General features: G+C 46.2%; 2 protein-coding genes, 2 non-coding genes and 1 pseudogene across 7 annotated transcripts in view; 3 read left to right on the top strand and 2 right to left on the bottom strand.

Moving 5' to 3' along the window:
* Nucleotides 1-18673, bottom strand: part of TRIM66 (tripartite motif containing 66) — a 75519-nt gene extending 56846 nt beyond the window's left edge. For all 4 annotated transcript variants that reach the window (XM_062196551.1, XM_062196552.1, XM_062196553.1 and 1 more), the window contains exons 1-2: nucleotides 18593-18673; nucleotides 7621-7900 (exon numbers count right to left, since the gene is read on the bottom strand). In XM_062196551.1, the coding sequence (XP_062052535.1) occupies nucleotides 7621-7900; nucleotides 18593-18598 (286 nt within the window). In that variant the 5' untranslated portion in view covers nucleotides 18599-18673. The remainder of the gene's footprint in view (nucleotides 1-7620; nucleotides 7901-18592) is intronic.
* LOC133764851 (large ribosomal subunit protein eL31-like) lies at nucleotides 12943-15306 on the bottom strand (annotated as a pseudogene).
* A 465-nt stretch (nucleotides 18674-19138) lies between the features above and the next one.
* RPL27A (ribosomal protein L27a) lies at nucleotides 19139-22787 on the top strand. The gene is made up of 6 exons (XM_062197506.1): nucleotides 19139-19188; nucleotides 19710-20125; nucleotides 20302-20820; nucleotides 21182-21257; nucleotides 21812-21986; nucleotides 22622-22787. Exons 1-6 carry the CDS (start codon nucleotides 19139-19141, stop codon nucleotides 22748-22750), a joined length of 1365 nt encoding a protein of 454 aa, XP_062053490.1. The 3' UTR covers nucleotides 22751-22787.
* LOC133764954 (small nucleolar RNA SNORA3/SNORA45 family) lies at nucleotides 21386-21515 on the top strand. The gene has a single exon (XR_009866521.1). It is a non-coding gene; the product is annotated as a small nucleolar RNA SNORA3/SNORA45 family (small nucleolar RNA).
* On the top strand, nucleotides 22390-22519 carry LOC133764955 (small nucleolar RNA SNORA3/SNORA45 family). Its single transcript, XR_009866522.1, has one exon. It is a non-coding gene; the product is annotated as a small nucleolar RNA SNORA3/SNORA45 family (small nucleolar RNA).
* Nucleotides 22788-23787: the final 1000 nt, after the last annotated feature.

Below are 23787 nucleotides of genomic sequence, written 5' to 3'. Positions count from 1 at the left end.
TTGTGTACCCAGCATACTCCCACCTTTACTTTGGTCTCCCTATCACCAGCTGTTGAGGATCATGCCCAGCTGGCCTCTTCAAGACCCTTACAGGTGACACAGACTCATTTTCCAAGCATACTGGAATAGCTAGGGAGAATCTCAGCTAGGCTGTGGCTGTGTTAATTAAGGATTTGCATTAGATCCAGCAATAGGAAATAGAATTAATATGTCAAGGAGACATCTGTACCCACATGTCCACTGCAGCGGTGCTCACAAACATAGGGACTCAATCTAAGTGTCTATCAACAGACAAATGAAGGCTTACTGGTTAAGGTGCATGTTAAGGGGCCAGCGCTGTGGTATAGTGGGTAAGGCTGCTGTCTGCAGTATCAGCATCCCATATGGGTGCTGGTTCAAACCCTGGCTACCCCACTTCCAATAGCTCCACTTCCATAGCTCTCGGCTATGGCCTGAGAAAGCAGCAAAAGATGGCCCAAGTGCTTGGGCCCCAGAACCTGTGTGGAAGACCTGGAAGAAGATCCTGGCTCCTGGCTTCAGAAAGGCACAGCTCTCGCCACTACGGCCATTTGGAGAGTGAACCAGTGGATGGAAGACCTTTCTCTCTCTCACTTTCTCTCTCTCTCCACCTCTGTAACTCTGCCTTTCAAGTAAATAAATAAAATATTTTTTAAAGGTGCATGTTAAGACAAAAAAAGTCCCATATAAGAGTATCAGGGTTTGGTATCTGCCTCTGGTTCTTGACTCCGGTTTCCTGCTAACTGACCCTGGGACGCAGTAGTGATGGTGAAAGTAATTGAATTCTTGCCACTCATGTGGAAGGCCTGGATTGAATTCCTGGTTCCTGATTTAGGCCTGGCTCAGCCCTAGCTGTTCTTGCACTTGGGGAATAAACCAGCTGATGGGAGCTCATTTTCTTGGTCACTCTTCCCCTCACTCCCCATTTATCTGTCTCTTAAAAAAAAAAAAAAAAAAAAAAGGATAAAAATTGAAAAAATAGGGCTGGCACTGCAGCTCACTAGGCTAATCCTCCACCTGCAGCGCCGGCACCCCGGGTTCTAGTCCCGGTTGGGGCTCCAGATTCTGTCCCGGTTGCCCCTCTTCCAGTCCAGCTTTCTGCTGTGGCTCGGGAAAGCAGTGGAGGATGGCCCAGGTTTTTGGGCCCTGCACCCACATGGGAGACCAGGAGGAAGCACCTGGCTCCTGGCTTTGGATAGGCGCAGCGCACTGGCCGCAACTCACCGGCCGTAGCAGCTACTTAGGGGGTGAACCAACGGAAAAAGGAAGATCTTTCTCTCTGTCTGTCTCTCTCTCTCACTGTCTAACTCTGTCTTTCAAAAAAAATTTGAAAAAATAGATTAATGAATAAAGGAAACACCACACACATACACAGAGGAATACCACTCAGCTATACACAAGAAGAAAACCCTGTCATTTACAAAACATGGATGAACCTGAAGAACACTATGTTAAGTGAAATAAATCCGGTATAGAAAGACAAATGAATACCTCATAATCTCACTAACAGGTGGAATCTAAAAATGTTGATCTCATAGAAGCAGAAGGGTGATTGCTAGGAGCTGTTGGTAAGAGGGAGTGGTCGGGGAGATGTTGGTCAAAGGATACAAAATTTCAGTTGGATAGGAGGAATAATTTCAACAGATTTTACGTATGGCATAGTTACTCTAGTTATAATACAGTTATCTTGAAAATTTCTGAGAATGGATAAAGAGTGTTTTCACTATGAAAGGTGATTCTTATGCAAATGGACTGGACTCAGTCATTCCACAGTTACTTACACTTCAAAACATTCTATCCACAGTAAACACATACAATTGTATTTGTCAATTAATGAAACTTTTAATTAAAAATGAATAAAGATTTGCATTTGATGGATCGGGCTGCAAGCTTTGTTCTTTCCTCAGAGATTCTCCATGGAGTCAGCTCAGGGATTGGCGGTGACTGAGGACTCCCTCCCTAAGCAAAGTGCTCCAATGTACAGAGGTCAAACATTGAGTTTTACCTGACCAGGCCCTTAGTAGTTATCAGACCTCGACCTCAGACTCTTAGTTTCTCATTCTCCAGGCTTCTCATCTATAAATGTGAATCATCATACATATGAAATTTAGAAAAGACAATATAGCACAAGTGCCTAGCACAACATTTAACAAGGAAATACCTACTAAATGTGTTTTGTGCCTCCAACTGGAAGATAGAAAAGGGGCAGCATCGCAAGTGAGGAAAGCCTTCCAGGCAAGATCTGGGGGATCTTTGTGGATTCACTGATTAAGTCACTTGTTCAGCAAATATTCACTTGTGCCCCGTCACAAATCATGTTCTGTGTTGGGCTATGGGGTTGTAGAAATGGAAGGCACAGTCCCACCTAATGAGATGCCCACTCCTGCCTAATGAGATGCCCACTCCCGCCTAATGAGATGCCCACTCCCACCTAATGAGATGCCCACTCCCTGCCATCCTCTAGGTTTCAAGCCCTGGCACTGGAGTACAAACTTGCAGGAGTTCCAGTAAGAGATTAGAGTAGAAAAGCATCTAAAAAAAATCCTGAGCCCAGACAAAGGCCCTTTTCCATTCAACACAATAACTTCTCATCCCCGCCCAGCAACCAGGAGAAATAAATTCATAGAAATGGATTGAACCCCATGTGATCAATGTGGTACCATCTAGCTGGAGACATTGCTGCTAGGAGCCTATTTATTCCTCAGTCTCAATCCATCTCCCCTGCTATCCCTCTACCTGCTACCACATTTTACTTTCAAGAACCACAGATTGGCAGAAAGGATAAATCTTCTAGAAAGTCTGTGCTCCTATTCTGCTATATAAAGTGGCAGCATTAAAAAGCTCTTTCCACTGAACCAGAATCCCAAACATGTCTTCTCAAACTACAGACCAGGGAAGTCTACATTCAGGTATCGAATTGCCAGAGATGGGTGACAGCTCTGCCTTTTATCAGATAGCTCATTCAGGGGCCTTTCTTTTAGTTCTTCAGAAAATATTCAGTGAGCAACTGATAGCCAGCAGTCCTAACACATGGAGACCCTCCCGGAATTGTTCCTTTGCTTGAAATTTTAAAAATTTTCTCTTGCTCCATTATTATAATCTGTTTACTTAACTGTTAACTGTCCTTAGAAGAGGGGCTCCTTGAAGTCAAGGACCCTGTGTTTTCTTCTCTGGACCCTAAATGGCACAGGACCTGGCACAGAGTAGACAATTTATACCTGTGGAGGAGACTAGATACACAAGCCAATGAAGACTACAGTGCAAAGAGTCCTAATAACCGCAAGTAATAAAGGGGGAGCTTACTCTACTCTTCACCCATAAACACACACATGGAAGGTAACAATGGCTTAGCCATACTACAGGACATATTAAAAAAATGCAACTTTTTAAGAAATTGCCTATCTGGCTCTAAATCAAGCACATTTATATCTAACAGGCTCCCCGACACATACACTCCATTTCAATTTCACAGGTTCTAAATAACAGCACCGTTATACATCTCTTAGTTTCTTACTGTACACTAGGCACAGTATAAAATGCTTTATGTACGTGCTCTTGTTTAATCTTTACAACAATCCTATGAATTACTACTTTATCCTCCCCATCTAGAGGCAAAAAAACCTCAGGTACAAATAAATGAAGTAAGTGAGCACGTGGCAACAGATCAGAGCAGACTGTTCAGATGCTCAGAGATATACACACCAAAGTTTATGTTTTTATTCTCTATCATACTTAAAATAACAAACACTATGATTCTAATAACTGTCATTAATAAGAATTTAATGTTCTGGTTTTAGAGTCAAAAAAAGCCTTGAGATGTACATCATTGTTCACATTAAAAATCCTGAGATCAAAGATCTAAAGATAAGAGCTAAAACTCTTCTAAGGGTTTTTCTAAAATCCTTTGAAGAAAACATAAGGGGAAAGCTTCATGACAATGGATTGGGCACTGGTTTCTTGGATATGACACTAAAAGCACAGGCAAGAAAAGAAAAATTAGGTGATATATATCATCAAAATTAAAAACGTTTTTACATCAAAGGAAACAGCAGAATGGAAAAGCAACCTAGAGCATGGGAGAAAATATTTCCAAATCATGTATCAAATAAGGGATTGATATCTAGAATATATAAAGAACTCACAATTCAACAACAACAAAAATCATTAAAAAATAGGTAATGATGTCGGCATTGTAGTACCAAAAATTCAATCCCCCTCTGGGATGCCTGCATTCCATATTGGAGTTCCTGGGATCATGTCCCACTGCCACTTCTGATCCAGCTTCCTGCTAATGTGTTTGAGAAGGAGAAGATGATGATCAGGTACTTGGGTTGCTGCCACCCATTTACCAGACCTAAATGGAGTTTCTGGCTCCTGACCTCAGCCTGGCCCAGCCCTGGCTGTTGCAGGTATTCGTGGAATAAATGAGCAAATGGAAACACTCTCTCTCTCTCTCTCTCCGTCTCTCTCTCTCTCTGTCTCTCTCTCTCTCACTTTTTCCTCTATGTTCCCATCTGTCACTCTGCCTTTCAAAGAAATAAAACTTAAGAAAGGGACTGGCACTGTGGTGCATCAGGTTAAAGCCCCAGCCTGCAGTGCTGGCATCCCATATGGGTGCCAGTTCAAGTCCTGGCATCTCCACTTCCGATCCAGCTCCCTGCTAATATGCCTGGGAAAGCAATAGAGCACGGCCCAAGTCCTTAGCCCCCTGCAACCATGTGGGAGACCCAGAAGTTCCTGGCTCCTGGCTTTGGATCGGCTCAGCTCATTTGGGGAGTGAACTAGCAGATGGAAGACACCCCCCCCCCTCCAACTCTTTCAAATAAATAAAATAAATATTTTTTAAAAATAATTTTGAAAATACTTATAGGCAAAACCGAAATTCTATGCCCATTAAACAACAACTCCTCATACTCTCCTTGCCCCTGGCTATACATCTGGCTACTCTAGATACTTTATGTAATCAGAATCATATAGTCTTTGGCCTTTTGTGACTGGCTAACTTCATTCAGCATAATGCCCTCAATATTGTAATATGTCAGAATTTCCTTCCTTACTAAAGTTAAATATCCTATTGTAGGTATAAAACACATTTTATTTATCCATTCATCTGTCTATGAACAGTTGGGTTTCTTCCACCTTTGGGCTCTTGTGAATAAAGCTGCTATGAACACAGGCATAGATATCTCTCTCTCGGCTCTAAATTCTTTCAGGTTCATCAGTATATCCAGAAATGGACCAACTGGATCATAGAGTAATTTTGTTTTTAATCTTTTGAGGAACCACCATATTGCTTTCTGTAGAGGCAATATTACTATACATTCCCTCCAACAGTTTTATGTTTTAACATCCTTGCCAACATTTGTTACTTTCTGTCACTTTTTGTTTCTTTGATTATCTTCCTAGTGGATTATATTCAACAATGATAGAACTTTAAAGACATATATACAGGGGCCAGCGCTGTGGCGTAGTGGGTAAAGCCACTGACTGCAGTGCCAGCATCCCATATGGGCACCGCTTCAAGATCAGGCTGCTCCACTTCCAATCCAACTCCCTGCTATGGCCTGGGATAGCAGTGGAGGATGGCCCAAGTCCTTGGGCCCCTGCACCCACATGGGAGACCCGGAAGAAGCTCCTGGCCCCTGGCTTCAGATCGGTGCAGCTCAGGCTGTTGCAGCCAATTGGAGAGTCAACCAGCAGATGGAAGACCTCTCTCTCTGCCTCTGCCTCTCTGTAACTCTGCCTTTCATATAATAAATAAATCTTTTATAAAAAAAGACACATATATGATTCATCTTATTTATAAAATTTAGATTCCTGGATTTCCAAGCATTCTTTAAGTAACTAGGAATGCCTGTTTGAAGTACTGAAGTATTTAAAAAGAAAATATTTCATGTATAAAGATTAACATAAAGGTAAATATCAACAAAGTTTAGAAATAAGTTCAGAGGCCAGCGCCGTGGCTCAACAGGCTAATCCTCCGCCTTGCGGCGCCGGCACACCGGGTTCTAGTCCTGGTGGGGGCGCCGGATTCTGTCCTGGTTGCCCCTCTTCCAGGCCAGCTCTCTGCTATGGCCCAGGAGTGCAGTGGAGGATGGCCCAAGTGCTTGGGCCCTGCACCCCATGGGAGACCAGGAGAAGCACCTGGCTCCTGGCTTCGGATCAGCACGGTGTGCTGGCCACGGCGGCCATTGGAGGGTGAACCAACGGCAAAGGAAGACCTATCTCTCCCTCTCTCTCTCTCTCATTGTCCACTCTGCCTGTCAAAAAAAAAAAAAAAAGTTCAGTCATCAAAGGCCCTAAAGTCATTGTTGAAATGCACTCCATCTATAAGTAGAATAAGATCTATAAATTAAAATTAAAGGCTTTAATGAAGAACTAAGTTTAAGTTATAAACTTAAAAATCATACATTAACATGAAAAATTAAAGTAGATTGCATATTTTCTGTGCTCCAAACTCTAATCAGACTCAGAGAGGTTAAGTAGCCCATCCATGGGTTCAGGGGGCTCTAACTCCAGATTAAAAGCCTACTCTTTTTTTTTTTTTTTTTTTTTTTTTTTTTTTTGACAGGCAGAGTTAGACAGTGAGAGAGAGACAGAGAGAAAGGTCTTCCTTCCCTTGGTTCACCCCCAAAATGGCTGCCATGGCCAGCACTGCGCCGATCTGAAGCCAGGAGCCAGGTGCTTCCTCCTGGTCTCCCATGCGGGTGCAGGGCCCAAACACTTGGGCCATCCTCCACTGCCCTCCCAGGCCACAGCAGAGAGCTGGACTGGAAGAGGAGCAACCGGGACAGAATCCAGAGCCCCAACCGGGACTAGAACCCGGGGTACCGACGCCACAGGAGGAGGATTAGCCAAATGAGCCGCAGCGCCAGCCAAAAGCCTACTCTTAACTGCAAAGCCTCAAAGAGAGCCTAGATCTGTGCTACAAATCACTTTAGAAATACTGTGGAGGGCAAAACAAACAAACAAAAATCAATAATGATGCTTCCAAGTATTGCCATGCAGTTGACTTTATCATTGTACAGTTTAATTCAATGGATACACACTGTACCTCTGTTACATGCCCTGTGCTACAATACTGAAATGAAGGGAATTGTCTCCTGTCACCAAGGACTTCACAGTTCTCCATGCGATTGTTTCCTAGGAAACCTGACATTCAGGAGCAAGACACATGCTCTCCCCTGCTGGGCAGCAGCTTCCATCGTGAACAGTTCACTAGTCAGCGTGATCCTGTTCAGAATATGTTCCTGACCAACATGGGGAGGCCAGCCATTCTCCCTCCACCTCGAAGATCTGGGGAGTCAGGACACATCCTCTCCATTTCACAAATCAGCCAAGCTTTGAACCAATCTGGGCTTCTTAATCTGTCACCAATTTAAGCAAATCCCAAACATGAAAAGTCCCAGTTTGCAAAACATATATTAGGTATCAGGAGGATTGCGTTTGTTTCATTGATTCCCCCAAAGATTTGCTTTCAACAGTGAGTGCCCTTTGGGCACTTAAATTCTGATTCTTTATGCACCTGAAATTCAGTTCCTGTAAAAGAGGAAGATGCCTGATTTGCACAAGGAGGTGACCTTATGGTGCTTTTGTACTTACCACCTGGGACAGACCCATGAGCTGTGGCTACGTGCCTCAGTTCCTGGATCAGGCCCTGGAAACAGTCCTTACAGAGCAAATGCTGGCAGGGTAGAAGTCGAGAGCCCACTTGTCGCAGGTCCTGTCGGCACAATGAGCAGGTCAGTACCACGGCCTCCTTCTGTCCATTCTGAGAGCTGTGTTTCTGGTCAGCCAAGGGCTGCCACTCATCTGTGCCTGGGGCTTTTCCATTGATATCCTCAGGCGTGAAGCAGCGTGTAGAGCGAGCAAGCTCCACTCCCTGTAAATGAAGCATAAAGCAGGGTGGTATGTTTCTTTCAGATAGAGGAAGTTCATTGACAGGCCAGTGAGGCCTCAGAAGCCTGGGCCATGTCCCTCCTCAGAGCTGGAGGTTCACGCCCCACCTACAAACTGCATCTCTGCTGTAGAAAAAGCCTGGAGGTGTTTGCTAGGTTATGTTTCGCATGGGTTTGGTTTGTTTTTGGAAATAAAGCTTGTGGCCTCTCCCTACTTGGTACACAAGTCTGATTGAAGATTTTCATTTGGAAAAGAAAATTTATTAAGTGCAAATTTTATGCCAAGTACTTTATATATTTTATGTCAATCCTCACAATCACCCTTTGAGACAGAGATTATGTTACTTTTACTATGGGGCCAGCGCTGTGGTTCAGCGGGTTAATGCCCTGGCCTGAAGCGCCAGCATCCCATAGGAGCACCAGTTCTGATCCCGACTGCTCCTCTTCTGATCCAGCTCTCTGCTGTGGCCTGGGAAAGCAGTAGAAGATGGCCCAAGTCCTTGGCCCCTACACCCGCGTGGGAGACCCGGAAGAAGCTCCTGGCTCCTGGCTTCGGATCCGGCCGTTGTGACCATCTGGAAAGTGAACCATCGGATGGAAGACCTTTCTCTTTCTCTCTCTCTCTGTCTCTCTCTCTCTCTCTGCCTCTCCTTTCTCTGTGTAACTCTGACTTTCGAATAAATAAATAAATCTTTAAAAAAAAAAAAGATGAAAAGTTTTTTTAAAAAAAAAGAGAGATTATCGGCCGGCGCCGTGGCTCAACAGGCTAATCCTCCGCCTTGCGGCGCCGGCACACCGGGTTCTACTCCCGGTCGGGGCTCCGGATTCTGTCCCGGTTGCCCCTCTTTCAGGCCAGCTCTCTGCTGTGGCCCGGGAGTGCAGTGGAGGATGGCCCAAGTGCTTGGGCCCTGCACCCCATGGGAGACCAGGAGAAGCACCTGGCTCCTGCCATCGGATCAGCGCGGTGCGCCGGCCGCAGTGCACCAGCTGCAGCGGCCATTGGAGGGTGAACCAACAGCAAAGGAAGACCTTTCTCTCTGTCTCTCTCTCTCACTGTCCACTCTGCCTGTCAAAAATAAAATAAAAAAAAAAGTAAAAAATAAAAAAAAAATTTAAAAAAAGAGAGAGATTATGTTACTTTTACTAAACATAAACTTGAGGGACAGGTGCAGGAAAGTGAGGCTCAGAGTGGTTGGATAATGCACAGCCAGCCAGTAAAAGTTCAAATTCAATCCCGGGTCAGTCTGATTCCAGACTCCACTACTGTAATGTACTTAAATAACTGAACTACTGAAATGTACTTAAGCAGAGTCCACACATAATTTCCTAAGTTCTCTCCAATAATTTTAAAAATTGGTGTTTCATTCCGATAACAGAGTTTTAAGGTATAAATATATTAAGGATCATCTACATTTAGACCACACTAAGATTTCAGAGGCAGTGTTAAAAGTTTAGGATCTAGTTCACATCCAGCAGCATTACTTGACTCAGGTTAACAAGGAGAGGTGCACACTTACTACATAAATGATGCATTCTTGACGAGTGAAGTCTAAATGACACTATTCCAAGTTTCCAGCCTTTGGAATAGAGGAAGGAAGTGGGTAAATGAAGCCATCATTCAGAAGTTTGCCCAACTTAGCCATAATAGTGAGCACCACATTTAGGTTACAGTGGCAATTTAGTTTAGCAAAACATCACCTACATATGAAATTAACACCACTAATTTTGAGTCCTGGCTTTGTAATTATAATTTGTAAACTATACTCAGTTTTATAATTTTAGAAAGGCTAACGGTAAAGGAAGACCTTTCTCCCTGTCTTTCTCTCTCACTGTCCACTCTGCCTGTCAAAAAAAAAAAAAAAAAAAAAGGCTAAAAGCAAACCAAAGTCTTACTTGGTTTTATATTTGTACTTATTTAAGAAACAAAATAAAGAGGCCAGCACTGTGGCACAGCTGGTTAACGCTCTGGCCTGAAGCACCGGCATCCCATATGGGTACCGGTTCGAGGCCCAGCTGCTCCTCTTCCAATCCAGCTCTCTGCTGTGGCCTGGGGAAGCAGTGGAAGATGGCCCAAGTCCTTGGGCCCCTGTACCCACGTGGGAGACCCAGAGGAAGTTCCTAGCTCCTGGCTTTGGATCGGCGCAGTTCCAGCCACTGTGGCCAATTTGGTAGTGAACCAGCAGATGGAAGATTTTTCTCTCTCTCTCTGCCTCTCCTCTCTCTGTGTAGCTCTGACTTTCAAATAAATAAATAATAAATCTTTTTTTTTTAAAGAAGCAAAATAAAAAGTATTGAATTCAAATCTGGATTGCAATGTACAAGTTCGAGAACAATTTCACTCCAGCCTATCCTTTGGGAGGCAGACCTGTCAAGCAGAAAGCATGATAAGGCTGAGAAGGCTGTGCTGTTTGGGGCCCAGAAAGGCGCCGCTACCTAAAGTAATGGGTTAACTTTCATGTCGGATTCCTTCTGGGGCTCTAGCGGCAGTTATAGCCACAGAAGCAGCCCCAGTAAAGGTGAGAGTAGACTTTACTGGAAGTTGAGTTCAAGTATCACTGAGCTTAGTGCATTGGATCAGTGTTCTTAAACTTTTTTAGTCTTGGAACCCCTTTATATTTTTTATTTTTTTTAAAGATTTATTTATTTGAAAGAGTTACAGAGAGACGTAGAGACAGAGAGAGAGGTCTTCCATCTGCTGGATCACTCCCCAACTGGCTGCAACAGTCAGAGCTGTGCTGATCAAAGCTAGGAGCCAGGAGCTTCTTCCAGGTCTCCCATGCAGGTGCAGGGGCCCAAGCACTTGGGCCATCCTCCACTGCTTTCCCAGGCCACAGCAGAGAGCTGGACCGGAAGTGGGGCAGCCAGGTCTCAAACCAGTGCCCTTATGGGATACCAGCACTGCAGGCCAAGGTTTAACTTGCTGTGCCACAGCACTGGTCCCTCCCTTTATATTTTTTAAATGACTGAAAACTCTCAAGAGATTTTGTTTATGCAAGTAAAAGCTACTGATATTTAGATTAGAAAGTGAAACTGAGGGGACCAGTGTTGTAGCATAGCAGGGTAAGCCACGGCCTGCAGTGCTGGCATCACATATGGGCACTGGTTCGAGTATCAGCTATTCCACTTCCAATCCAGCGCCCTGCTAATGAGCCTGGGAAGGCAGAGGAAGATGGCCCAAAGTCCTTGAGCCCTGCACCCATGTGAGAGACCTGGAGGAAGCTCCTGGCTCCTGCCTATGGCCTGGCCCAGCCCTGGTCATTGTGGCCATTTTGGAGTGTGAACCTGCAGATGGAAGATCTCTCTCTGTCTCTCCTCTTTCTCTGTGACTCTTTCAAATAAGTAAATAAATATTTTTAAAAATTGAAACAAAATGTAAAATAATTCCATTTTTTAAAAATAATAAACTTGTTACATGGTAACATGAATAACATACTTTTAGGAAAAAGTAACTATTTTCAAAAAATAAATTTAGTGAGAACAGCAACATTGTTTTTCATATTTGCAAGTCTCTTTAATGTCTGATTCAGCAGAAGACACCTGAATTCCTATACTTGCTTCTGCAGCCAATCTGATATTTGTTTTGATTATAGTATACAAAGAAAATGCAGCCTCACACAGATATAGAGTTGGAAAAGACAGGAGGATTTTAATAGCCTTAGCAGATAACTGTGGATATTCTTCTTAAATACTATACCAAAATTCATTAAGCAGTAGTTTCTTTCTTTTTTTTTTTTTTTTTGACAGGCAGAGTTATAGACAGTGAAAGAGAGAGACAGGAAAGGTCTTCTTTCCGTTAGTTCACCCCCAAAATGGCTGCCTCAGCTGGCGCTGTGCCAATCTGAACCCAGGAGCCAGGTGCTTCTTCCTGGTCTCTCATGTGGGTGCAGGGGCCCAAGCACTTGGGCCATCTTCCACTGCCCTCCCGGGCCACAGCAGAGAGCTGGACTGGAAGAGGAGCAACCGGGACTAGAACCCGGCGCCCATATGGGATGCTGGCACCGTAGACGGAGGATTAACCAAGTGAGCCATGGCACCGGCCCCTAAGTGGTAGTTTTTTAAACGTTAGTTGTAACATGGAATCTGAAACTATGTCAATCTGAAATCTTTTACTCTGATGCACTTTAAAACCCACTAATCTCTATTATATTTTGAACTGCTCTTTTGTTTAACTTTATAATTATACAATTTTAGAATTTTGTATAACTGTATTTTATTTTCAATGACCAATGTAGTTGTTCCAAATATTGAAAATCATACTTTTAATATTAATTCTAACCTCATCAGAAAATTCTTTAAGTTCTAGCAAGCCTTCAAACTCAGAAGCAGAATTCTAATTTTTGTTTGAAAGCTTGAATTTTATCATTGGCAACAAATACTGTCACTTTTTTTTTTTTTTTTTGACAGGCAGAGTGGACAGTGAGAGAGACAGCGAGAAAGGTCTTCCTTTTGCCGTTGGTTCACCCTCCAATGGCCGCCGCGGCCGGCGCACTGCGGTCGGTGCACCACACTGATCTGAAGGCAGGAGCCAGGTGTTTATCCTGGTCTCCCATGGGGTGCAGGGCCCAAGCACTTGGGCCATCCTCCACTGCACTCCCGGGCCACAGCAGAGAGCTGGCCTGGAAGAGGGGCAACCGGGACAGAATCTGGTGCCCCGACCGGGACTAGAACCCGGTGTGCCGGTGCCACAAGGCGGAGGATTAGCCTATTGAGCCACAGCACCGGCTTGTCACTTTATTTTGGGGAAAAAAAATCTGTTAAACTCTGAAGCCACAGTTTGTCTACCAATTGTTTTTTCATGTAAAATTGATCTTCCATGAAAAAAAAAAAAAGCCCCATTAGCTTGCACCTCAAGTAATATCACAAATGCAACTTCCCACTTTGATAAACAGCACAAGTAATTTTTGCATGCTTTCAAATTCTTCACACAGAATATTAAAGAGATGCATATTCAAGAACTGAGATTTAATAAAAAATCATACTGCTTTATCAATGATTTTTTTTTTTTTTTGCAGTTTTTTAACGTTAATCAGCAGTTGGTTCTCATCCATAGTGACTGTAGATATTTGAAAGTGGTGACAGGTACATAGGTAACCACGGTGGAGCTTGTTTGGTAAATCTTCATCTTAACTACGTTTTCTGAAAAGCTCATGTGGATGCAGTATGGGACGTTCCTTACTCCTTTGGCCCAGAAAGCTTTGTTGAGTTTGGCATCAATGCCCATATCTGGGGTCCCCATTTCTTTCTTGGTAAACTTCTGGATCTCCTTCAGTGCCCAAGGAGCACGCTTCTTGAAGCTCATTCCATGGATGTGCTTGAGAATGTTGACTGCGGACTCTCGGGTCATCGCTTTGTGGATGGCAAAACGGCCCTTCTTGTTCTCGCCACCCTTCTTTGCAGGAGCCATCTCGTAGCGCCCAAGTTGGAAAGGAAGAACCCATCAAAGACATTCCTAAACTTGCTTTTTTTTCCCCTGCAAATGCCTAGTGGTGAAGAATACAATGTCTTGTTCCCATTTGGCTCTGAATCACCAGCAGTGAATCACCATGCTTTGATACCACAGCATAAATGTCAATCCAGTGAAAAGATCACATAACATGTTAGCAACATTCTGAAAATTGTTTTGATCCTGCAGACAGCCTGCAAGGATTATACGGATCCCATAGGGTCTATGGATCACTCTGTAGAGAATTGCTGCATTGAACTGCAGGACCATCCTGAGAATTCAGGCCAGTAGGAGGCTTTCTACCACCCATGAGTACTATGTAGGGTGAGAATATAAGGAAGCAGGTACTTCATCACTGTCTTAGGTAAGCAATTGAAGTAACTCCCCAAGGGTAAAAGACTAAAGGGCTACCCAAGCAATGAGTTTCTGGTTTGAGGATGCAGGGGAAGGTCAAATGATCCCTTTTCTACCTCCTTCTTCTATCCACTGATTTTCACTATAACCTGGCTCTTGCCTCTCTGGAGAGATAGAGTTTAGGAGATCATACTTAAGCCAGGGATAGCAAATAATTGCCTTCAGGGGCTATTATGTCTATATGAGTGAAGTAACCGTCTTAAAGAACATGGGTTCAGTGTTGCCAAATCTTAATTTTTCAAAATACCAAAAATTCATATTTTTATTTGAATTTTTAAATGTCAGCAACTGATTTCATTTAGAAAACATCAAAAATCAAACACAAGATACCAGCAGCAACCAGCTTGTGACCTCAGGGAGAAATCTGGACTAAATGAAACATCCAGGAAAATACGGAAGGACGAGAACTCTCACATGTGACACTACCTTGCACAAGCCCTATTCTTTTTACATCACTCCACATCTGAATCAGAGGGGAGGGAAATATTTACTGGATTTCTTTAAAGTAGCAAAGGAATGATGGAACAAGTCATTTGACAGCATGCTGAGAGTAAGAATTTCAAAGATTCTTTGTAGGGATCACATAGAACACATCATAACCCAAACAGTATTCATTTTAGGAAAAACACTGGGCAATGAGAAAGCACCCATTCTTTTCAAGATTGTGTTTACATTACATATATTTGTCTGCTTGTTCACCTTCTGTTTTAGACACAGTCCTAGGGCAGGAGTTATCTTTCTTGTTTACCACAGCACCTGCCCCTCACTGCCTGGCACCTATGTATCAGCCAAAACACAGTATGCATTCAATAAATATTTATAAAATGAATGAATGTCATTTTTTGTTAGACAAGAAAAATTCAAAGAGAATATGCTCTTTGTTCAATATCACTCAGTGTGTAAAAATGTAACTAGGAAATGAAGCCAAGCTTCTGTTTTTCTTCCATTTTATCCTCCAAAAAGAAATTAAAACTTAAATATTTAAGCTCCTCTTTTTTGTATTACTGGATAAACTCCTTTTAGATATCCTAGAATTCCTCTCTACATTTTGCTATTCTGAGTTAATTGGCAGGAGGGTTTTCCATCCCTGCTTACAACAAAACTTCTAGGAAGCAGAAGCCTAGTGCCAGAGGGCCGTCCAAGACAGTAGTGGCTGTGTTCAGGATGCCCTGCAGAGCTGGAGAGTTGTGTGGCTGGGCTACAGGCTAAAGCCACTGAACCAGACCCAGGGGCCTCATGATCACCCCAGCTTTGAACCCGGTGTGCCGGCGCCGCTAGGCGGAGGATTAGCCTATTGAGCCGAGGCGCCGGCCTGTCCATGGGCTCTTTAACCTGATGGAGAATAGAGGCCCAGTCCAGGTCTTGCTTCCACTTCAGATTGAGCCTGGGTTTCTAGCCAAGTGATCCACTCTGGCTGGCCCAACCACAAGGAAGGCAGATCTGGAAGCTCCCCAATGCCCAGCATAGTGCTGTCCTCCCTGACCTGCTGACCTGGAATCAAGGCTGAATGGGGATTTGCAAGCAGGAAGATGCTGGCCTTTTACCCCTGCCACCCCTGCCATCCCTCCCCATCCCACCCTAGCCAACTTGCCATCACACCTGCCTCATCTAGGGGTCACAGGTGCCAAAGCCCTGAGTTCCCACCCCTAACTAACCTCCACTCCGGCATCAAACTGGCTGAGACAGTGTTCAGATACTGGCTTTCCACTCAGTCACTCACCTAAGGCAGGGCACTGAACCTCTCTGGGACTGTTTGTACGTAAAAATGGGTACAGTTTCCTAATTGTTTAACAATCAGCAATGCTCCTGAAGCTAATGCTGGCTTATTTGTTTTTTTTTTTTTTTTTTTTTTTTTTGGACAGGCAGAGTGGATAGTGAGAGAGAGAGACAGAGAGAAAGGTCTTCCTTTTTGCCGTTGGTTCACCCTCCAATGGCCGCTGCGGCCGGCGCATCGCGCTGATCCGAAGGCAGGAACCAGGTGCTTCGCTGGCTTATTTGTAAACCCTCACTCCTCCTGGAGACACTAGGCCATTCTCTACAGCAAGGAAAGGGAGCCTGAAAAACCAATGCTGTGACAAAAGCCCTTGTCAAGTGTTAATGCAACTTTTTGTTGGCCATATATACTATTGAAGCTATCAAAATTTGTACAGTATTTATAAATTGAATAATTACCTGAAAAAAATCTTTTACGCATACAATTGCCATGTAGCACAATGAGTTTTTTTTTTTTTTAATCTATCCAACACAGGAAAGTCCAAGAAATTTCTAGCCTATCATTCTTACTTTATACTGAAAACTCTGTGATCCTATGGATTTCCCTCTAGATGCCATGTAAAAAAATTATCCATAAAAGCAAACAAAAAACTCTGAGTCTGGAAGGTTGAAATGAAACTGGAAATAGTACCTATTGCTGGTTCATAAATTGGTATAATCCATTTGGAAAAAATATATATAGCAACATAAAATGAATCATAAAAATGTTCATACTCTGTAATAAACTACCAATCTCACTCCTGGGAATTTATCCTATACAAGTTATTCAACAGAAGACAAAAAACTATATATATACAAATACTCATTGCAGCATTGTCTCTGACAGTAAAGAATACAATAAGAACAAAAATATGAAAACAATACACAGGAAAATGGCTTAGTAAATTACAGTATATGGTGACAATAAATTACTTTTCAGCTGTTAATAGGAAACATGAAGACTAGGTAGTGTAACAGAAAAATGTCATGGTATTAAATGAAAAGCAGAACACAAAAGGATGTGTTTACTGTGATCACCAACTTTGCAGATAGCTATACTGTTTAGACAGAAGCTGAAAGGTGACATTCAGACATGAAAACAGTGGGGCTGACACTGTGGTGCAGTGGGCTAAGCCCCAACCTACAACACCAGCATCCCATATGGGCAACCAGTTCAAGTCCCAAATGTCAGTTTGAGTCCTTGGTGCTCTACCTCCAATCCAGCTCTCTGCTAATGTGCCAGGAAAGCAATGGAGGATGTCCCAAGTGCTTGGGTCCATGCACCCATGTGGGAGACCTAAATGAAGCTCTTGGCTCCTGGCGTCAGCCTGACCCAGTCCTGGTTGTTGTAGCCATTTGGGGAGTGAAGCAGCGGATGGAAGATCTCTCTCTCTCCCTCTCTCTCTCTCTTTCTCTCTCTCTCTCACCCTCGCTCCCCCCACCTTAACTCTGCCTCTCAAACAAATAAATATATCTTTAAAAAAATTTATTCATTTATTTGAAAGGCAGAGAGAGGGAGAGACAGAGAGAGAGTTCTTCCATCTACTGGTTCACTCCCCAAATGGCTGCAATGGCTGGAGCCAGGAACTTCTTCCAGGTCTCCCATGTGAGTGCAGGGGCCCAAGCACCTGGGCCATGTTTCACTGTTTTCCCAAGCCATTAGCAGGGACCTAGATCAGAAGTAGAGCAGCTGAGACTTGAACCAGTGCTGCAGGTGGTGGCTTAACAACCATGCCACATGCTGGCCCCAATAAATAAATTTTTTAAAAAGTATGATAGGATATTGTGATTTCAGAATTTCTTTAATGTACTATCTTTTCTATTACATATGCTTTTTATAATTTTTTTCGGAAATAAATTTGGATTTCTGAATTTATTTCTAATTCTTAGAACAGAAACCCTAGCTCTTCCCATCTTAAATTAACATTCCTCTACTTGAAAAAGGAAAGCAACAGAATACTTCCCAGCATCCAAATGTAAAGATGGAGAGCAGGAAAACAGGGCTGGATCCTCCCATAGTGTTGCTGCTATCTGAAGGACAGAAGATAAACTCAGGAACCCAGAGAGAAGCCCGCCAAATCCCACTTCAGGGTGGCAGGATGTTCCCAAGGGCACCTGAAGAGAGACCTAGGGCAGCCAAAAATGTCAGCCCTATATTTACATGTCTCACCAGGCCGCTGTCTGCCACCATCTCCCTTCTGCTCATTGCACGGGTGCTGAGGCCCCCTCTCAGCCCAATGCCTGAGATATCACAAGGCCATGCTCTGTGTCAGAAGAGACGTCATAGAGAAGGATGCCATCTGAAGCCACACCCTGTGTGCCTGATGGGAGGGACAGGTCATTTAATGCCTATTATCTGGCTGTTATTCAACTTCAATTTTTTTTTGGACAGGCAGAGTGGACAGTGAGTGAGAGAGAGAGAGAGAGAGAGAAAGGTCTTCCTTTACCGTTGGTTCACCCTCCAATGGCCACCGCGGCTGGCGCGCTGCGGCCCAGCGTACTGCGCTGCTCTGAAGGCAGGAGCCAGGTGCTTCTCCTGGTCTCCCATGGGGTGCAGGGCCCAAGCACTTGGGCCATCCTCCACTGCACTCCCGGGCCATAGCAGAGAGCTGGCCTGGAAGAGGGGCAACCGGGACAGAATCTGGCACCCCGACCGGGACTAGAACCCGGTGTGCCGGTGCTGCAAGGCGGAGGATTAGCCTGTTGAGCCACGGCACCAGCCTATTATTCAACTTCAAGAGATAGCAGTCAGCTTTGCTGCTCTCTCACAAAGCCTAGGGCACTCCCAATTCCCTGGAGATCAAATCATTGATGAGAAAAATGTCAGGTGACCATGGAACCCAACTTGGAGCAGTGGGTCTACTCAGGAAGGCCTCTGTTCAGCCTGGTGGCCAGAGAGACAACATATAGCTCTTCTATAAGCAAGGAACCTGGCAAACTACCCAGAAAGAGTGTCCCACCACCCAGATCCCTACCTGTACTCCTTGCACAGTCCTGACCCTGCTCTAGCCACAGTTAAAATACATCTCATGGTTAACCTTCCATCCCAAGACTCTGGCTGGCTTACCTCCATTGACAGATCAACTGCCTGAGGGCAGTTTCCAGGTAGCTCAGCTCATTCCTGGTGCACTTGCTGGCCGGTTTTGACATCAAATGGAGAATGATCTCTTCTTAGACCTTGTCCCCACACTCTCAAGACCCCTCTTTCTGCTGGACACAAGCAGTTTATGATTAAGGTTGAAGGGGTGATACAGACCATCATGCTGTGAGGTCAGAGAGGGGAGTGGTCACTGGGATAAAAGCAGAGATACACAGACAGAAGACTACAGGCTAGGCCCAAGCTCTGACTGTGACCTCTAATAAGTCACTCAACTCTTCTGTGCCTCAGTTTTCTTAAACATGAGACTGGTAGTACTAAACTCTCAGGCAGAGACATTTTGCAAATTGCAAGATGCTCTGAAAATACTGGCTATTATCACTTTGAACTAGAATGTTCTTGGAAGAAGAATAAGGTGGGCCTCAAAGGTTGAAGATTTGGGATGTGTGGTTAGGAAGAGGATGAGCACTCCAGGCATGAGAAATGACCCACGCAGTGGCAAAAAATGCAGGAGGGATGTCCCAAGTATGGTTGCCGCAAAATGCCTGCACAGGGGAGGAGCTGAGGTAAGATTGGAAAGGCAGGGGACTGTACTGTTGGTAAGAGGGGCCTACTGAAGTCTGATGAATTAAGCACAAGAATGAAAGTCACCTAATACCAACCTGGTGGAGGTGAGGACAGGGATTGGAGGAGGGTTAGAATGCAAACTACAGATGTTACAAACTCCGGATAGGAGACATTAGGAGGGCCTGAATGAAGGCAGTGGTACTAGGACTTAAAAGGAGGAGGTGGGGGCCATCACTGTGGCAAAGCAGGTTAAGTTCCTGGCTTCCAGCTTTGATCTGTCTGGCCCTGATGTCGTGACCGTTTGGGGAGTGAATCAGTGGATGGAAAATCTGTCTCCCTGTCACTCAGCCTTTCACATAAATAAATAACAAATCAACCAACCTTTTCTTTCAACAATTATTTGCGGATATATTCCATGAGAGGAACTCCAGCGCACAGCAACCCCGGGGCACTCAAGGATCTGGTCAGAAGACCAGTGTAGCTCCCTAAGGATCTAGGAGCTGTGTATTCGGCGGCTTAGTGAGAAACCAAGGCCGAAGGGGTCAGAGAAGTTTCAGGGAAGATGCTTGCATGGGGCCTGGGTTGGGCAGTGGCTCTCTGTACGGAGGAGGGGGTCACAGCACGTCAAGTCGGGCTGGGAGAACACGCAAACGTGGCGCTTAAAAAGTACTGAGTCGGAGCACACTGTTTCAACTACAAGGGGAGCGCAAGGCCAAAGCGGTGTGCGCGAGGGCGTCCCCGAGGCGGGAGAGGCGGGGTGTCTCGCGCCTCCTCACCATGGCCCCGAGACAACCAACCAACAGTACCAGGCCCGAACAGAGCACCAAGAGCAGGAGAGACAGAAGGGACCGCGCCATCGGGTGAGGGGCGGAGGAACACGGAGGCCCTGCGGCTCTGCCCGGGCGGCTCCGCCCGGGCGGCTCCCGCGCCACCTAGGTCGCGGTGGCGCGCGCCAAAGCGCCCCGACGCCCCGCACGTTCACCAGCTCTCAGCCCGAGAGCCTGGTACGACCGGCTGCACCAAGGAAAGCAGGAAGAGGAAGGAGTCATCCGCCCGCGAGACCCGCGAGACCGAAAAGGCCTCGCCCCGCCCCCTCCCCGGCCGGACGTGAGGGGCTTGGCCCCGCCCCGTGCTCGTTACCTCGCGAGATTTCGCGCAGGCCTCCCTCTTTCGTCTCGGCAGCCGACATGGTAGGTGGGCCCTTTCTTGCCTCCGCTTCCTTGCCGGCCGGGGTTTCGCGCTCTTCTCCCGTGGCTCCGCGGCCACCTGCTCCGGACGTTGGCTAGGTTCTCCTGGCAGCGCATGGTCGCCCGGAGAGCAGGATGGCGGGCGTGAGCCTGAGGCGGAGCTGGGAGCCTGGGGCCGCGTGTCCGACCCGGCGTTCGGATCTCGAACTGCTGCACGCGGGCCGGGGTGCGGCCCCGGGCGAGACTGCAACTTCAGCTTTGCCGAACTTGCTAGAGAGCAGGCCCTTGTCCCCCCAGGCCTGCCGCCCTCTCAGGGTGCCAGGCATTGGCCCCTGCTCGCTTTCCTTCGGCCTTACCACCGGGATCTTTTCCCCACACAGCCATCCAGACTGAGGAAGACCCGGAAACTGCGCGGCCACGTGAGCCACGGCCACGGCCGCATCGGTGAGTACCGGCTTCCCCTGCTGATCGGCCTCGGCGCGCTCTTCTCGAGTGGGATAGGTAGCTTGAGAAGTCGAGTTGTACGGACCAGCCGGGCTCCCTTCCCCCAAGGTCTCCTAGTAATCCGGTTTTAGAGAACTTAGTAAGGAATAGAAATGAGCGGGGCGCAGTCCGGAGTCGGTGGAAGACGGACTATTGGGGGAGTGCTGTGGTTGGGACGCTAAAAAGGAAGGTAACGCGCAGTCCTGAAGGAGCAACAAAGAGGGATTGTGGGCTGTGAGCAGCGGCGTGGAGTGTGGGGAAATGTCCTGTGTCTGCGGGTCTGGGGAAGGCTGGGTGGCCAGGTAGCTTTGTGCTTTTGCAGGCAAGCACCGGAAGCACCCAGGAGGCCGAGGCAATGCGGGTGGCATGCATCACCACAGGATCAACTTTGATAAATAGTAAGTGTTCATAGGCCGTGCTTTCCCTGACTCGGGAGTATCGGGCCAGGCGGGACTGGCCTCTTCAGTAAGGAAGCAGGCATCCATAGCTCACAAACCGAGGAAGCTGGGGAAACGGAGTACCAGTCATCGAGGCTAGAGTCACGCTTGGGTATTGGCTGTTGCCTTAGTGTGCTAGAGTCCTCGAAGAGTAACTGCTGACCTTATTCACTGGCTGTGGGCCTCATGGCACAGTCAGTCACCAGGTTAGTGACATACTTCAGATCGACTTCCACAACTGTTAGGTCCCCTTGTGCTTAGAAAGTGTTTTCCCATTCTCCCGTGGAACGCTGTCGTGGGACCTCAGTGACTATGCTCCATGAAAATAAGGCTAGCCGTTTCCAGTTGATACTCTAAGTATTTAATTTAGCAACTGTATAAAGCATATGCTCTGTGCCAGTCACTCCTACACCAGTGAGCAGTTTGACACTGTAGTGGGGGAAGGTAAGAAAGATGACCCAGATTAACTTCTTACCTGCAGCGCGCTTATAAAGGTGGTGGCTTTCTCTTCCCAGTCACCCAGGTTACTTCGGGAAAGTTGGTATGAGGCATTACCACTTAAAGAGGAACCAGAGCTTCTGCCCAACTGTCAACCTTGATAAGCTGTGGACGTTGGTCAGTGAGCAGACACGGGTAAATGCTGCCAAGAACAAGACTGGAGCTGCTCCCATCATTGATGTGGTGCGGTCGGTGAGTGAATTGGATCCTTCTTACTGCTCCTGTGTAGTTCTACCTCCCATGCACAAGGAACTCTGGCTTGATCTTACTAGGTCTCCCACCTGAAAATCTAAACCCATACTTAATTTCCAGTTACCTACTAGATAATTCCACCTTTTGGTGGAATTGCCATGGTTAATTATGACCAAATGGAAGCCCCAGTTATATTATTTGAATAAGACCTCCCCCAGACAAGCACATATGTGCCATTGGGGAGATGTGGTCCTTGTAAGTAGGGAGGCAGAGGCTGAGCCTCTTCACAGCCTCTAATGTCTGTTGAGCAACTTTGTGGTGGTCAAGACTTGGAACACTTTCGGAATGTGATTTTGTTGCTGTTTATTGGTAATAATTGGCCAGCAAAGGGAGGTTTGGGCTTGCCGAGACTAGAGTCACATCCCGACACAACCCTTGTCCTGGTGTGCTAGCGTCCTCGGAGAGAATCTGCTGGTCTTGATTCACTGGTGGGGCAGCCAGTGCCCGCGTTAGTGCCCAGATCAGATACATGCCTCCCTGGTCCTGGGAAGGGTGGGTTCAGGGGCATCTTACTTGAGCCCATCAGGAGTTGGCGCCTGCTGTGCAATACTCTAAACTTTCTTCTCTTCCTGCAGGGCTATTACAAAGTTCTCGGGAAGGGAAAGCTCCCAAAGCAGCCTGTCATCGTGAAGGCCAAATTCTTCAGCAGAAGAGCTGAGGAGAAGATTAAGGGCGTGGGGGGAGCCTGTATCCTGGTGGCTTGAAGCCACACGGTTCATTAAATGCTAGCAAATGCTTTTCCCTGGTGGTCTGAATGTAGGTTCTTTGACTTCCTCTACATCCCTGTCCCTGCCGGAACCCACCTGACAGCATCCAGGTATTCGAGGTGTGCGGGGCCTGGGTTACTGCTAATCCACCTCAGTGCTACCAACAGCACTTACAGGCACTGTGGTTAAAATTTTTCATTTGTGAAGTGAAACTGATAATCTACCCTAATTGAAAAGTAAGCATTGGGACTCAGTTTTAAGGATTACTTAAAGAGTGCCATAGGGAGAGGGAGAGGTATCTTCCTTTTTTTTTTTTTTTAATTTATTTATTTGAAAGTCAAGAGTTACAGAAAGAGGAGAGGCAGAGAAAGAGAAGTCTTCCATTGGCTGGTTCACTCAAATGGCCGCAACGGCTGGAGCTGTGTCAGTCGGAAGGCAGGGTCTCCTACGTGGGTGCAGGGGCCCAAGGACTTGGGCCATCCTCTACTGCTTTCCCAGGGCATAGCAGAGAGCTGATCAGAAGAGAAGCAGCCGGGACTCCCATCTGGCGCCCATATGGGAGGCCAGTGCTTCAGGCCAGGGTGTTAACCCACTGTGCCACAGTGCCGGTCCCGAGGTATCTTCCATTCACTGGGTCACTCCCAAATGGTTGCTGTGGCCAGGGCTAGCCCAGGTTTAAGGTCATGAGCCCAGAACATAACCCATCATCCACTGCTTTCCCAGGCACATTAGTAGGGAGCTGGGTTGGGTCAAGAATCCAAACAGGACTCCTTTGTGCTCTTTTTAAGAAGATTTTATTTATTTGATAGGTAGAGACACAGGGAGAGAGAAAGGTCTTCCATCCACTTATTCACTCGCAAATGGCCACAGCAGTGAGAGCTGGGCTGATCCAGAACCACGGCCTCTTACAGGTCCCCCATGCAGGTGCAGGGGTCCAAGCACTCAGGCCATACTCTGCTGCTTTCCCAGGCCACCGCAGAGAGCTGGATCTGAAGAGCAGCCGCCAGACTTGAACTGGTACCCATGTGGGATGC

This window comes from Lepus europaeus, chromosome 7, assembly GCF_033115175.1.
Source record: "Lepus europaeus isolate LE1 chromosome 7, mLepTim1.pri, whole genome shotgun sequence".
Lineage (NCBI taxonomy): Eukaryota > Metazoa > Chordata > Mammalia > Lagomorpha > Leporidae > Lepus > Lepus europaeus.
The sequence above is the reverse complement of the archived record's forward strand: the minus strand, read 5'-3'. Positions and strand labels throughout refer to the sequence as shown.

Excerpts from the sequence above, each read along its gene's own strand:
- RPL27A (XM_062197506.1), top strand. The coding sequence starts at position 19,139 with ATGTCCCAAGTATGGTTGCCGCAAAATGCCTGCACAGGGGAGGAGCTG. Across the intron at positions 20,126-20,301 it reads GCGGCTCCCGCGCCACCTAG|GGGCTTGGCCCCGCCCCGTG; the intron begins GTCGCGGTGGCG and ends GCCGGACGTGAG. Across the intron at positions 21,987-22,621 it reads TCATTGATGTGGTGCGGTCG|GGCTATTACAAAGTTCTCGG; the intron begins GTGAGTGAATTG and ends CTCTTCCTGCAG.